Source organism: Triplophysa dalaica, chromosome 4 (assembly GCF_015846415.1).
Source record: "Triplophysa dalaica isolate WHDGS20190420 chromosome 4, ASM1584641v1, whole genome shotgun sequence".
Taxonomy (NCBI): Eukaryota; Metazoa; Chordata; class Actinopteri; order Cypriniformes; family Nemacheilidae; genus Triplophysa; species Triplophysa dalaica.
Genome location: NC_079545.1, coordinates 9,848,508 through 9,864,053, shown reverse-complemented (window position 1 = coordinate 9,864,053; position 15,546 = coordinate 9,848,508). Strand labels below are relative to the sequence as shown.

General features: G+C 34.9%; 2 protein-coding genes across 3 annotated transcripts; one reads left to right on the top strand and one right to left on the bottom strand.

The window, feature by feature from the left end:
- Positions 1 to 495: 495 nt before the first annotated feature.
- LOC130420019 (uncharacterized) lies at positions 496 to 5,945 on the top strand. 2 transcript variants are annotated; one of them, XM_056747086.1, is made up of 9 exons: positions 496 to 666; positions 1,363 to 1,387; positions 1,568 to 1,870; positions 2,039 to 2,106; positions 2,795 to 2,906; positions 3,247 to 3,723; positions 3,835 to 3,871; positions 4,900 to 4,927; positions 5,426 to 5,945. In XM_056747086.1, the coding sequence occupies exons 2-6, from the start codon at positions 1,369 to 1,371 to the stop codon at positions 3,417 to 3,419; spliced, it is 675 nt and encodes a 224-aa protein (XP_056603064.1). In that variant the 5' UTR covers positions 496 to 666; positions 1,363 to 1,368; the 3' UTR covers positions 3,420 to 3,723; positions 3,835 to 3,871; positions 4,900 to 4,927; positions 5,426 to 5,945. The 2 variants fall into 2 exon arrangements, with proteins under 2 accessions (XP_056603064.1, XP_056603063.1); XM_056747085.1 differs by lacking the exons at positions 4,900 to 4,927; positions 5,426 to 5,945 and having other exon boundaries at positions 2,021 to 2,106; positions 3,835 to 4,850.
- Positions 5,946 to 12,500: 6,555 nt separating this feature from the next.
- On the bottom strand, positions 12,501 to 14,473 carry LOC130420016 (uncharacterized). Its single transcript, XM_056747070.1, has 3 exons — positions 13,844 to 14,473; positions 12,680 to 13,689; positions 12,501 to 12,578 (listed from the first exon to the last, which is right to left on the bottom strand). The coding sequence occupies exons 1-2, from the start codon at positions 14,288 to 14,290 to the stop codon at positions 13,147 to 13,149; spliced, it is 990 nt and encodes a 329-aa protein (XP_056603048.1). The 5' UTR covers positions 14,291 to 14,473; the 3' UTR covers positions 12,501 to 12,578; positions 12,680 to 13,146.
- Positions 14,474 to 15,546: the final 1,073 nt, after the last annotated feature.

Sequence of the window (15,546 nt, the reverse complement as noted above, 5' to 3'; positions counted from 1 at the left end):
AATGATGTTCAACCAAGAACATGTCATACTTGGTGAAATCCTGTTCACGGTACAGCATATTTCTCAGTTCAAATGTCTTTTAATGTAAAGAAATATTTAAAATGTTAAAGAGAATCAGTCATTATTAGTAAAAAAGCACAAAGGACATTTCTTAAAAGCACCGCAAGAGACCTATGAAATTCTGGTTTGTATTTAGAGGTTTGTTGTCAGTCTTATACAGCCAACTGATTGTTTTAAAAAAATTGCCTGGGTGTAGCTGTTGGTTGAAAATGTTTCTTTAAGACACTAAGTTGTGTGGTTATGAGTGTAATAATAGGAAAATCATAATTACAGAAGCCTTATTGAACTGAAAGTTTTATTTGTATATACAGTATATATATTTAAATTTTATGTTATTTTCTATAATATTTTACCCATTGAGTATCAGAGGCTGTTAGTTGCAGTTGTGCTGTATAAACGAGTTGATGGATAATTATTCAGTTAAAAGTGAAAGTAAAAGTAAAAAAGAGCTCCACAATATTGGCGTGAAAGCAAGGAAAGCTTACACTGCTCGGCAAGGATATTATAAAAAAATTGATTTGTACAGAGTAACGTATTACGCTATTTAACTATTTTGTGGGATTCAAGTCATTTCTTCAGCACGAGATTTTGTGAAGGACAGGAGAGGTAAGGGTTATCGTCATTCATAGCACAGGTTTTCATTTCACCGTCTCGGCTACGTGAAATAGAACCAACTTCTAGCCAAAATGTCGTTATTGTCAAAATAACCTTGAATTTGGTTAGGCTACATGTCGTTATTGCCAAAATATGTCGCGAAATATATGATTTGTCATCATGTAAGCAAAGCCAACAGTGAGGTTGGGTTTCATTTCTTTGACATGTTATCTGCGGAGCCTGTGCTATCTATTCTAGGGATATGGTTATTTTAGTAGGCCTATTAAAATCCTAACGCTTTAAACATGTTTTTCACAATTCTTTAGATATAAGGCCAAAGAGGTTCAACTGGTTTTATTTCTGTTTTGATATGACTCAACAAATGCGGAGAAGTAGGCTGTAGGTCTCTGCAGAAAATTAGTATGGGGTGTTTTTAAACCGGGATGGGCGTTTCGCAACCTTTCAATCAAAAAGGGCGGAAGCCCATTTCTGAACTATTAATCGTTTCTAAACAGAAGCTAAACAATTTTCAACCTTCCCGTATGAGAAGAGAATTGTGAATCGCCCACTTGGTTTTTGCAAATAAACTAAAGTGATTGAGAAACGCCCATCCCAGTTTGAAAACGCCCACTTATTGAGAAACGCCCCTTTTTATTTCTCAAGCAAAGCATTTAATAAAAAGTCAGTGTGTCATTTTTCCCCATTTAGGGGAAAATGGCAGCCGCAAGCAGCAGTAAGTTCTATCAAAGCATTTATGTCATTTAATGGTGCTTATGTCTGTGTTTGATTGAACTAAATGAGTTTGAACTGCTTCTTAAATACCTCAAATGTGGATAATTATGAACTAAAAACATAAACTTGATAATTGTCTGTGTGTGTACATAAATCTTGCTGTTTTTCTCATGCTTTACAGATGAGTTTCAGTTCACTGTTCCTGAAACAGCTCAGAATGTTGAGGTTACACTGAGGTCTGATGTCACAGTACCATGTCACCTTTCACCTGAAAAGAGTGCTGTTAATATGGAAATAAAATGTGTGTGTGTCTGTAAGACCAGACAGGTGACAGAGGGGAGGAGCTATAAGGGTAAAGCGAATCTTGTAGTTCATGAAGGAAATGTGTCCTTATCACTGAAAGACTTCAAAGAAATGGGAGATTACCTGTGTCAGGTCATCAGTCAAGACACGACAGTGGAGGTGACAGTACAAGTTAATGAATGTGAGTTTTTAAATCACATTGTGAACGAAAGTAGATTTATTCACTGTTACAATATCAAGTGGTGCAAACAAATTTTCATTTAAAAAATGTATTTCCATGTACGATGAAATCAAGATGATTTTTCATTTATCATAAATCATTACTATGCAGTGTTTTTGACAAAAATAGATTCTGATGTCCAACCTGTGAATCAGCCACCAACCTTTCAAAGCTATCCTCTGACGAAACATGAGGAGGTATGTGAAAGTAACATTTATAATAAAAATGTTTAGTTTTAAGCTCTAATAATGTCACAATACAGAGGTATGAGCACTTCAGTTGTGGCAATTTTTTTTAATTCGGTCATCATTTACACACCTTTGAGTTGTTCCAAATCTGTATAAACGTCTTTGTTCTGATGATCACAGAGAAAGATATTTGGAAGAACTCGTATAACCAGACAGATTTAGCTTGACTCACATACTAGGAAAGAATACTTTATACTTTTTTAGTTCTGTTGAACACAAAAGAAGACATTTTGAAGAAGATAGAATAGCCAACAGTTCTGGAGCACTTTTGACTACCATTGTATGTTTTTACTGCTGAAGTCAACGCGGGAAAATCTGTCAGGTTATAAGCATTCTTCAAAATATTTTTCTCTGTGTTTATCAGAACAAATTAAAATAAATTTATACAGATTTGGAACAACTCGAAGGTTAGCAAATGATGAATTTTTTGGGGGATGAGGTATTCCTTTAAAGGAATATATAATTTAGAAAAACACAGTGAAAAAATGATTCAGCTGAAATGATTGTTGGATATCACAGCCAATATCTGCTTAAACCTGATCCGGAATTGTTTCTACAATCAGTAACATTGCACATGTAGCTGTCAGTGATGTATCATTATCAGGTAAATCATTTAATGTTTTTGCATGATTTGCAGAATAAGCTACAAGAGAAATACCCTCGAATGAGAATATATGAGAAAAGACCGCCGAACGACACAGTTCAGGAACCTGAGACACCGAGAAAGACAGAACAGATGAAGAAATCAGGTAAGAAATCTTAAAGGACAGAAGGAATGCGGGTCTAGTTCACATTCATAGCTTGATGTAATACATGTAAATTAGACAGAGATTATTGGAAAACATGGTTAAATATCAGCAACAAGAGAGACACATCTGGACAAGCAACAGCTGATTGTCAGATGGTTTTAAGGTGAAAAGTCGGTTCTTATTTCGCATTAATAGGTTTTTCTTGTAATTTACAAGTATGTTTCATGCTCCTCACAAAAAAATGCTTGTTTAAATTATTCAAAGTTTTGTGTTGGTTAAAATGGATAGATTTTCATATGGTTGTATTTCTACTTCTCCCTTTTGCCAAATCTTTTTTCAGGTGGAATAAAACTGTTCTCTGACTTGGCTGGAAAAACAAATGGTGGTCATATGAGTTTTTTTTACACTTTGGAGAACCGAATAAAAGATCTGAGAGAAGTTCCTACAGTGGATGAGAGTGACATTTTTCTGGTTTTTGCTGTCCTCTTGTTTCTCGACATGACATTGATATAGAAGCAGCACTTAAAAGATTCACTGACTCTACAGGTTTATTTATCATCATCATCACCACAGTATTTTAAATGATAAAAGTTGTTTCAATGGTCATAAAATGTTACATTAATTACATAAAATTAAAGTTTTAGTGCTACTAGATCACACATTTGACCCAGAGAAAACTGTACCAGACAGCAGCAGACGTGTCAACAGGACAGATATACTGACAGTGGACTGTCTGTTCTATGAAGACACAGGATTACTAAAGTGTCAGAGGAATGATGATGCAATCGACAAAGTTGTGCACTGGTTAAGGCAGGAGGTATTTAACAAGATATGCCATACATGTTGATGTCTGTTCTAAAATTATAAAATCATTTTAAAACTAGTCACTGTTTACTCTGTACATTCACATTGTAGTGTCTTCCTACAGGCGAAGTCAACGGGAGTCAATGAATATCCACATAAAAGTAGGTTAAAATCTGTTTTTATCAATATTTAATCTCTAATAAAAATATATGACTTATTTATGTCAGCTTTTTGCTATATCACCTCATGCTCATTACGTCCGTTTTTCACCATTTTCAACAAACTGGACACAGGTAAAAACACATTCCTGCTCAATACTGAAATCTACTGTCTAGAAAAACTCATCAGTAAAAGTACATAAATGTTTCAGTGAACTTTATAATATTTTCAGACAGTTCATTTTCAGACAATCTTTAATCCTTAATTTTTATATTTTTATTAAGCCTTGTTGTGCAAGCACTGTTGAGCTTGTGCAGAGGCAGCAGCTTTTGCCAGAGGGGAACTGGAATCCCCTGGTTGGGCCTGGGTTCCCCTGAGGTTTTTTTTCTCGATGGGAGTTTTGGGTTCCTCACCACCGTTTGCATATTGTTTTGCACTATCTGCCTGGCCGGGGGGGCTGCTTTAGAATTCATACTTGTATTAAATGTGTCTCATGTACAGCTGCTTTGTAACAATGAAAATTGTAAAAAGCTCTATATAAATAAAGTTGAGTTGAGAGTTGAGTTGAGTTGAGTTCAAAATGCACCCTAAAGGATTGTGTTACAAATTTTATTAATTACAAAAACATTATTAAAAGTGTTCATTATAGGCAGAACATCAAACGTTGGTGTTTTTTTTTAGATATGCAGCCTCTAATCCTCTAATAACACATTTTTATTGAAGTGTTTGTGCAGGTTCTGCACGTTAATAGTGATTAGGTTATTAAGTCGGTGGGGCTGGAGAGTGTTGAAAAGCATTTAAAGTGCCAAAAACATACGTCTGTGTTACAAGCCTTTGATTTGTTGTAGTATGAGTGTGCACACAGATGATAGGGGGTGTAAAACATTTAAATAATTGCACATCAGTAGTTATATATGAAACAAACTCCTTATGAATTTTTATTGGTTGGCATAAAGACTATTATTTTGTAACTGCAGCGTAAACGCAATATGTGAGTAATCTCTTTCATAAAAATTGTTTTATTTCACAGCGGATGAAACTGGGATCTTCAAGCAACAGTAAGTCAAAATTACATTCTTGTTTGAAAAGTTATTATTGTAGAGTTACATAGTTTCTCATTTCTTGTAAAGTGGAATATTAGGAAATAGCTTTCAGTCTGCCAACGACGATATGTATTCTGTTTTTTTTTTATTAGAAATGAACTTCAACATCATAGCTACATTTTTCCATAAAATAAAGTTTCCTTATTTCTAAATATTATTAATCATATAAACATATTTTTACGTATAAAAATTGAATCTAGTTAATATAATATAATTATTTTGGGGCTAAAATAGCAGTTTTCTAAAAACAAAACAAATTACAAATAAAAACAACACTTACTGTTAAGAGGCCTTAGGGTGTCTATTTATCTCAAATGAAGTTTATGTATTATTAGGGCCATATGTTTATCACATTTTTGTTGGTTCAGACAAATGCTTATATCACAAATAAACGAAAGGCTGTGTGATACATTATCACAGCCAGTAACAATACTTTTTTTGTATTATCAACAGCTTCTCCATATGCTTTTTCCTTCCTTACTTTTAAAGAATTTTGGTAAGGGCATTAAAGAAATTACATTGACAGATGCCGGTGTGGTGCTAAAAAATGACAAAATGATCACCACCTCCATTCCCTACTAAGGTTAGGATTAGGTGTACTGATGGACAAAATTATTCAAAGAGAACAGGTGAATAAGAATTACATTTACTTATACAATATCAATGTATAGCTGTTTTTTTCATACTAATGACACAAATTATATAATTTTTCTAGACAAGCCTGTTGTTCTTGTTGTTCTCCATAACACACTGTAATCAAACTCCTTCCCAAACTTCTGTCTGGTTTACACATTTTTAAAAAGATCACGTCATATTTTATTAAGAAAAATCTTGAATATTTAGGGTTGATGTAAATTTGAAATCAATAATGTAAATAGACGTTTATAAAACATATTTTATAAATACTGCATTATTTGTGTGAAGTTATTGAAGAAAATTGTCTGCAATGTCAATGTTTGTTCTCAGTTTATGTATTGACACATGCTACTGCGTATCTTGAAATATTGGCATGATAAATTAAATCATTGAATCTACTAATCACAATGACACATTAAATGTTGTTTACAGTATGTGAAATGTAAAATTTGTGTTTTGTCTTGATAACAAAAATGTGGTCAATAATTGCAGCCACAGAGTTTTGAATTCTTTTAGAAATAACTTTACCGACTGGGTACACCAATCTAGTCTGGTCTTACATTACTGCAAACTTTTTTAACCTTTTTAAAGATGAATAAACATAATGGTGTGGCATTTATCCACGCCTGAAGATGCAAACACCATCAGAAAATAAGACTCCACAGCACACCGATATATACAACTGTATTTATGAATTAGTGCAGATATCAGTTCATAAATGATTTAATGTCACATTTCTATACAAGTCATCTGCTCATTCCACTCATTTCTTCATCATCATCATCATCCAAACCCAGTGCTTTGCTGAAGATTGAAACCCTTTTGATATACATGCACAACTTTTGCATAGAAATCACCTCTATATTCTCTTTCATGCAACTTAATAAGTGTTTTTTCTTTAGTTTCATGTGTAAAACAACTGACTTTGGATTTAGGAGGCGAACCGACACCAGCCTCCATTATTTTAGGGTTTGTTTTTTTACATTCTTTCCAAAATAAAAAAAACAAAGACTTGCTGGTGAGGTCAAGCTGGGTAAATAGCATCGGGTGGCACTGCTAAATAAATGAAGCAAGGCTTAGCAAAGAAGACTCAGTGCAGTGGCGGAGCCAGAGGGCTAGTTGGGGTGGCAATTGTCACCCCAGACGAAGTCCTTGCCACCCCTGTTGCCACCCCGCTGAAAACATTACACTGTTAGATTTTTACGAACATTTCCCAAATCTCCCAGCGGACGTGATTGCATCCTTACGCAGCACGCACAAGCGTGCAGCCGCAGCGTGCTGTTGCTGCTACACTTTTCATTGGTCAAGCTGACACGCAGCACCTTCGTGACGTGCTCCAAACACTGGAGTCACGCCATCTGCGGTTCGGATAAGTGCGGTCACGCTATCTACGCTTTAAAATAAAGTGCGCGTATACATGGGGTTTTACGGTAACGATCGGTTAGGACCTGGTTGTACAGTAAAGATTATGTGAATATTCGCATTTTTTGTTGTTTGTCTATGCATTCAGAGCACTTGGATACGGAAACAGTTTATGGCCTTTCATATATGATGTGACGTCACGCTTAACAAGCAGATAGGAGTGTTTCATTTTTGTTGCTGTAAGATAATCATTTAGCGGGAAAGTTTTATTTTCGTTCAGAATCATGTTCAGTGTCAAATTACAATGAACATTATATTACATTATACATAATTTAAGATTTTAATATGACATTTTCAGGCTGTTTACCTGTTTCATTGTGTAATAATTGCACCCCAAAGTCACGACTAATACTATCGTACGGCATATTTAAAAAAATCAAAATTGCTTTCTACAAACTCCACCAGATTCTTGTTCTACATCTCCCATAGTACCACTGTGGTGATTTTTGTGTTATTTTACTGTTTCATTGTGTAATAATTGCACACCAAAGTCAAAACCAATACTAACTTACAGACATATTTTAAAACTTCATAAAAATATTAAATCAAATTGTTTTCTACAAACTCAATCAGATTCTTGTTCTAAATCTCCCATAGTACCACTGTGGTGATGTTTGTGTTATTTTACTGTTTCATTGTGTAATAATTGTACACCAAAGTCACAACCAATACTAACCTACAGAATTATTAAAAAATTCATATAAATATTAAATCAAATTGTTTTCTACAAACTCCACCACATTCTTGTTCTACATCTCCCATCGTACCACTGTGGTGATTTTTGTGTTATTTTACTGTTTCATTTTGTAATAATTGCACACCAAAGTCAAAACCAATACTAACTTACAGACATATTTAAAAAATTCATAAAAATATTAAATCAAATTGTTTTCTACAAACTCCACCAGATTATTCTTCTACATATCCCATAGTACCACTGTGTTGATTTTTGTGTTCTTTTACTGTGTCATTGTGTAATAATTGCACACCAAAATCACAACAAATACTATCGTACGGCATATTTTAAAAAATCATAAAAATATTAAATCAAATTGTTTTCTACAAACTCCACCACATTCTTGTTCTACATCTCCCATAGTACCACTGTGGTGATTTTTGTGTTATTTTGCTGTGTCATTGTGTAATAATTGTACACCAAAGTCACAACCAATACTAACCTACAGAATTAATAAAAAAATCATAATAATATGAAATCAAATTGTTTTCTACAAACTCCACCACATTCTTGTTCTACATCTCCCATAGTACCACTGTGGTGATTTTTGTGTTCTTTTACTGTTTCATTGTGTAATAATTGTACACCAAAGTCACAACCAATACTAACCTACAGACATATTTAAAAAATTCATAAAAATATCAAATCAAATTGTTTTCCACAAACTCCACCAGATTCTTTTTCTACATCTCCCATAGTACCACTGTGTCGATTTTGTGTTATTTTACTGTGTCATTGTGTAATAATTGCACACCAAAGTCAAAACCAATACTAACCTACAGAATTATTAAAAAAATCATAAAAATATAAAATCAAATTGTTTTCTACAAACTCCACCAGATTCTTGTTCTACATCTCCCATAGTACCACTGTGGTGATTTTTGTGTTATTTTACTGTTTAATTGTGTAATAATTGCACATCAAAGTCTCAACCAATATTAACTAACAGACATATTTTAAAAATTCATAAAAATATTAAATCAAATTGTTTTCTGCAAACTCCACCAGATTATTCTTCTACATCTGCCATAGTACCACTGTGGTGATTTTTGTGTTATTTTACTGTTTCATTGTGTAATAATTGCACATCGAAGTCTCAACCAATACTATTAATTACAAGGGGTCGTTGTTGTATTAATTTGTTCATTGTAGAACATATCTTTATTATGATAACAAGGTTAATTTTTTCAAACAATCAATCGAATATTCCTTTAACAAAAAATATATTGCACCAGATATAAGGAAATGAGTGTGCACACACACACACGCACACACACACACACGCACACACACACACACACACACACACACACACACACACACACACACGCACGCACACACACACAAACACACAATCACACGCACACACACACACACACACACACACAGTCTGTTCTCATCTCTCCACATGGAATAACTTAATCAGCTATAGTTGGATTCTTGCCAGTCTTTAGTTAAAGTCCTCTCCTAGAGTCCACTACACGCCCATAAGCACCTGCAACAAACCAAGAACTGTTTATGCTCATGCTTTGTGCTTTCAATGTACACTGATTTCAACACTAACCTGTTTCCAATGCTCTCCAATCTCTGGACTACATTTGAAGAAAAACATTGTTTGTGATGTTACATTTACTTATTCTATATTAAGCAACATCATCCCAAGTACCTGAACATTTCAATGTCAGCACAAACATTTAGTATAGTATAAGATTAACTCCAAACCTCTATACCGTACATTTTAATTAGTGCAGACTTCACAATTCCACTCTTCTGCTGTGGTGTCCAAAGCTGTGTGTGGGACAGACACACAGTTGGGGTGGTACCAGTTATTGCAGTTGCTGCACTGCACCATCACCTCTTGGTTGTGTGAGGTCCTGCAGATACAGTGAACGTCCACCTGGAATGTGGCCCTTTCAGGTTTTGCTTGTATTGTCTGATATGTAAATACTGGAACCTTTTTGTTCCTCAAAGCTCTGTACAGTGTTCGTCTCATGTTTCTTTCTTGAAACTGGCACTCTTCTGGTTTGACTCCATCACATAAGACAGTTGCAAAGGCTAATGCAAAAACTCCGCAACTGCTAGATGACTGCTGCATTTGTACGGCAGGTTTTTTTATCTTAAACTGGGGGGCTTGTGGACGAATCAACCAGGACAACTTTTGATTTGTTTACTTGGTGATGTTTGTGTTCAGGCTGTCATATAGGCACACCTCGTTTGGTCCACAGAAAAGGTTACTTGCTGTGATCCAGTGGTTGTCATTTATGTTCAATTATTTTGAACAAATGGTTTCTGTGGTGTCCCAACCACACCCCCTTGGTGAAGACACTGATAGAGGAGGTTGGACTGAAACCCATCTATATGAGGGAACTGTTGAGAAATGTAAAAACAAGCTGCATCCATTTCATCGCTGCTGAGCCAAGTTTGTAGGTGCAGGATGCTTAACATTTGTCCTTCTTTGATCACTACTTCTTTCACCAATTTTCTGGCTTGGATTACTTTCTCCGGTGAGTGATCTCTCCAAAGTGGTCCATAGGACTTTTGTCTTTTTGCTTTTAGCGGTTTCCTCCCTTTCTGTGGGATAAACACCATAAAAAACATTTATCTTAATGTGATACTTGAATAGGCATTTCCAACTCCCCTTCCTCTATATAGAAACAGTACTCCCTTACAACACTGCGTTACCAGTATGAACAGTTAAATTATCTTTGCATAAATCTATACATTTATTATGTGTATTGTTGTGGTGAATTTTAATTGTCAAACTTTTGAGAATGCAAGTGCACACTACAAAAGACAGTACCTTTAAGTTTAATTTCAAAGTATCTTTCTCTTGGCTCTCTGTCTTTGCTTCTTGTCCTAAGACTGATGGTGTTTGTCTGTCAGGAGGAGAAGGTGTGCCGGTTGTCCCCTGAGCTGTAGACACCTGGTTTATTTTTGGGAAAGACATTAGAAACTGGAAATTTCTGATGGTGTTTGTCTGTCAGGAGAAGGTCTGCCGGTTGTCCTCTGAGCTGTAGACACCTGGTTTATTTCGGGAAAGACATAACTAGTAAACTAGAAATATCTTTGAAGAAATTAGTTTTACTAAAGTATCCAAATGTGCTTCATGTTACCACTGCTTTTTTAAAATGGAAGGGCTTGTTGATGGCGGTAACATAGACTCCCCTCCTTCTTTGCTTTCGCTGCCTCCACTTCTCCTTTAAAATACGGTGCTCCTACAAAATGAAATGTATAGGAGTTCTTATATATTTAAACATTTATTTGTTTATTTACACACGTATGGTAGTGACATTCTTCAACATTTGTACATATTATTTGTACATATATTTGTGCAACTTGATATATAATGTACGTTAGAAATATATACTTTTTATTTAAGCTAAAATACCAAAATTTGTTTGTTTAGAGTGTGTTTACTTTGCTAATGTATATCTTTCTCTGGGGCGATGCATCTTAGACTTCTCATACCAAAGGAGCAATTTCTCACGTGTCTGCGATATGTAAAATATTAACATTTTTCGACACATAACACTTACATATATTTAAGTACAATAGACTGTTATACCTTTCGTTTAGTGATACGTTCCGCATCATTAAATTCTCTCAGAAGTGCAGTGTGGGTGTCTTTATAGGTCATTATGAAGTCATCAAGTCTGTTCAGTCGTCTGCCTCTAAAGCGAATTTTCTTCAAGTCCCACTGACTTTTTTCCATAATTCCTTGAGTCTTGTTGTCTTGTGTGAAATTCTGATAAGAAAAATAAAAAGGGTTTACAGTACAGTACAGATTGAAGTTATAGGTTCAAAAATTTAAACACTAGATTGCATATACTTATCCAAATTATATCACACCTGGCATTTTTTCTTAGAAATTTTGGAAAATTTCTTTGAGAAAAGCTGGTATGGGGGTCCTTCACCATGCCTGCCCAGGTCCCCTGAAGAGACAGTTAAACACATTAGGTTTACAACTTATTTGGTTTAATAATCTGCATCCATCATGTGCTACACCATATCTGTGTAGAACTTAGAACAACACCACATCAAGCAAGTTTTAAACTTAGCTTTATAGATGTAAAAGCAGAGAAAAGGGTAGGAGACCTTAACCTTAAAAAATTACTTTGCATAACAAAACAAATAAATATATTATTAAATAATATATTTAGTATTTGCCTTGAAGCAAGCATTTTAATAACTGACTCAAGCTCCTAGTATTTGTCCATACATGGCAATGGGCAAGTAATACTTTACCCTAAATTATTGTGAATAAGTAAATATATGTTTAAGTCTTTCCCTGAGTGACTCATTTAATCACAAAAAGTGTAACTGACCCAGCATAATGCCTGTCCATAGAGCTGCAAGACTCAAGAAGTGTGCAGCCAATGAGGAGATTAATGTCTCAGTATAGTACACATTAGGATCCCCTTGCTTGTTGAGGGGTGCAGTGCCAATGACCTCCATGAAATGCCTTTGTAAAGGCGTTTGACTGAAGGTGTCCTAAAATATGACATTTACATGATGTTTACATTAGTGGTTCTAACCAGGTTAGCAGAAAACATTATTTCAAGACATGTTTTAATGTGTTTACAGTGTACCTCAAGGTCCACAGAAACTATGCTGTTGTCATCAACCACTGACTCTCCAACAGTGGTCAACAAAGCCTGAATGTTGTTGAAGTGTTTTTCAACGTTTTCTGAGCTGCATGAGCTTGAGAAGATGACAGTGCAGCTCAGGAGCATATCATCAAACTCAGCAATGGACCTTGCTGTGGTCAGAAGTCCAAAAATATGCATGGCCAGCTTGTAGTTCTTTGGTGCACTGAAAGAGAAAAAAATTAAAACATTCATCATAAGTCATCATAAATTATGTATTGTCCTTAATATGGTGATGTACTTAAAAAAAAGTGAGATTTTACTTACTGCTTTTTGCACAGGGATTTAGCATTTTTCATGATATGACTAAGACAGCGGTGGAGTATAGGCAGATCAAAGTCTTCAGCAGTGCCTTTCCCTGTCAGAATTCTAAAATAACTTTGGACCAAGGCATTGAGGTTGGTTTGGCAGAAGACGAGTGAAATGGCATGCATGAGCACCAAGGATCCATCACATATGATCATAAGTGGACGGATGTTTTTGTGACCATATTGCTTGGCATGATCTGTTTGGAAAGCACTCAGAAAATACACAATTAATGATTGTGTATTTCGGATACACAATCGGATGAAGGATGACTTTCTGGATTACCTCATCCGGTTCTTCTCTTTTTTCATTTACCATCATCTGGAGACTGACAGTTTCATTTCTATGTTTCCTGTCCTTCATTCTTTGTCTCCAGGAAATGGATTTCAAAACACCTGGCGAAGGTGCCTCATCTCGACAGCCAGATTCTACCACAGATTCCCTAAGGTTTCCTTTTTTTGAAGGTAGAGTGCCCTTGGTAGTGTTGTTTGCAATTGCTGACTTATTTCCTTTTGGGCATCAGCTCTTACAGGTCGCCTTTGGAGCTCTCTTTTATTGTGCACTGACATGTCAACTCTGAAGGACACATGTGCTTTAAGTGTTTTCTCACTGTGAACAAGAACTTCAACTTCTACTGGGCAGTCAGTAAACATACAATAGCCAGAGCATTTAAAAACAGGTGCGTGCCCTGGTTGATCCTTGTATTTTAACCCTGTGGCCTGTAAAGGCAAAACTGCAATATGGATGGACTGTGCGAATGCCTGCAGAGATAATGTTGGTCCACTGCAATCCCTTAAAGTGATCTTTTTTTTTGTTCTTAGTGTTTTCCAGGCAGTTTTAGGAATAAAAAAAAAAGAATGTGGTGCAGGAACACTCTCTGTAAAGAATTCATTTTCTTTGTCAAGACTGACATCATCAACGCTGTCACTCCAACTGTCACTGTCTTCCATCCTGGAATCTCTGTTGTGAGCCTACAAATGAATAATTCATTGATTCATTCATTCAAGACAATTCCATATAATTTCTCAATATAAATCATTTAGTTTGTTGTCTAAAACAGCTTACTGGTTGTATACAGTAAATGTGTATACGTTTAAAAGTAAATACTATCATCTTATCACTTACATCTTCCTCCTGCTGGACCTTTTTCATTTCATTTGCAGTGTCTACTGTTAAATCTTCATCCTCCTGTATGAAGTCCTTCTCGCTCATGTTTTCTTTATCATCATCCTTTTTTAATGTTTTCATCTTCTGTTTAACTTCTTCCTCATTTGCGCATTCAACCTCTAGTACATCTTTCTCTCCATCTTTCTCCTTTAGCACTGTCTTCACCTCCATTAAGTCCAAGTTCTTTACTTTTTCCTGCCCAAACTCTTTAGGTTTTTCTAAATCTTTATTTCCCTCTTCTGCTTTCAAACATTCCTCATCTTTTACGATGTCCTTCTTCTTAGTATGTTCTTTTCCATCTTCCTTTTGAAAATCACTCAGGTCTTGAGTAAATTCTTCAGCTTGTGCACCTTCAGCCTCTGGAGCATCTTCCTTTTTATCTTCCTCCGTTTGGACATTTGTCATTTTTTCATCTTTGTATGTCCTTTTTAGTTTATATCTATTTGGGGATGTATTTGGTACACCCAAAACTATGCAGAGTTCTGCCCAGAACTTGTTGTCTTGCAGCAGACATGTTTTCTGATCAGACAATGACTTCGTAAGCTCTTGGATGTTCTTGAAAATATCCTCAAAAGATACGTATATTTTTCTGGACTGCAAAATGTATTTTGGTAGACATACATAAGTGTGTTTTACATGTCCATTACAAAGCAGAAATTACATTTAACTCAAACTTAATAGAATGTTAAAAATGCTAAAGTACATTCATTAAATAAAACATTGAAGTATTGTTCTTACCTTTCCAAATGTTTTGAAGACAATTCTATATGTAAATGTATATTAAAACTCACAATTACTGTTTTTCTTCCCTTGAAGAAAATTCAGTTCCATATTATAATCATCCTACACTGCTTCAATCAATACTTCACTGGACCTGTTATTTGCACTATTTGTATGTTGGACAGACTGAACACCTGTTTAATTACTCTGTACATAATTACAAAATGTACATAACCAACTGTACATCGAGTGCAAACTAGATGTATACTACTTTGCATAATGACATCAAAGTTGAATCTAATTCTATATAATCTGTTGTCATATTCTAATGGACGAAATATTAAGAATCACATTAACTAGCAAAGAGGCACATATTAGCAAGCACATCAGAGTCACATGTATTGGAAATAGGCAATAATTTGTATAATAAATAAACAAGAACTCACCCATTTTGTCGTCTTTTCGGCATTTCTAACTTCCGATTCAGTCGATTTCGCTCATTAATTTATAGTAGGTCGAGCATGGATTTTAACACTAATAGTTTTAACAAATTTGTAATGAACGGTTTTCAAAAGCGCCTCTGCTGGTTGTATACGATAATTACACATATTTTCTAGAACTGTAAACTTTCCTTTAACCAGGAGATGGCAGAAGTATGTATATATCACCTATATCAATATTCAGAAACAACTATTTAAAAGATTTTCTTTAAAAAAAATCATTTTGATGAAGAGTTTTTTTTTTCCTGAAAATGAAATATTTAATATGGATGCTTATGGTATAGTTGAGGAATTTTGCAGTTTACTGATAAAAAAGTAATTAATGTCCCCCAAAACACACCATAAATATACAGATTGGAAGTAAATGGAAGAAAGAATACATTGTTTCTATTTTAAAAATTTATACTTTTCTTAACAACCCCTTATCCCTTTATAAATTAT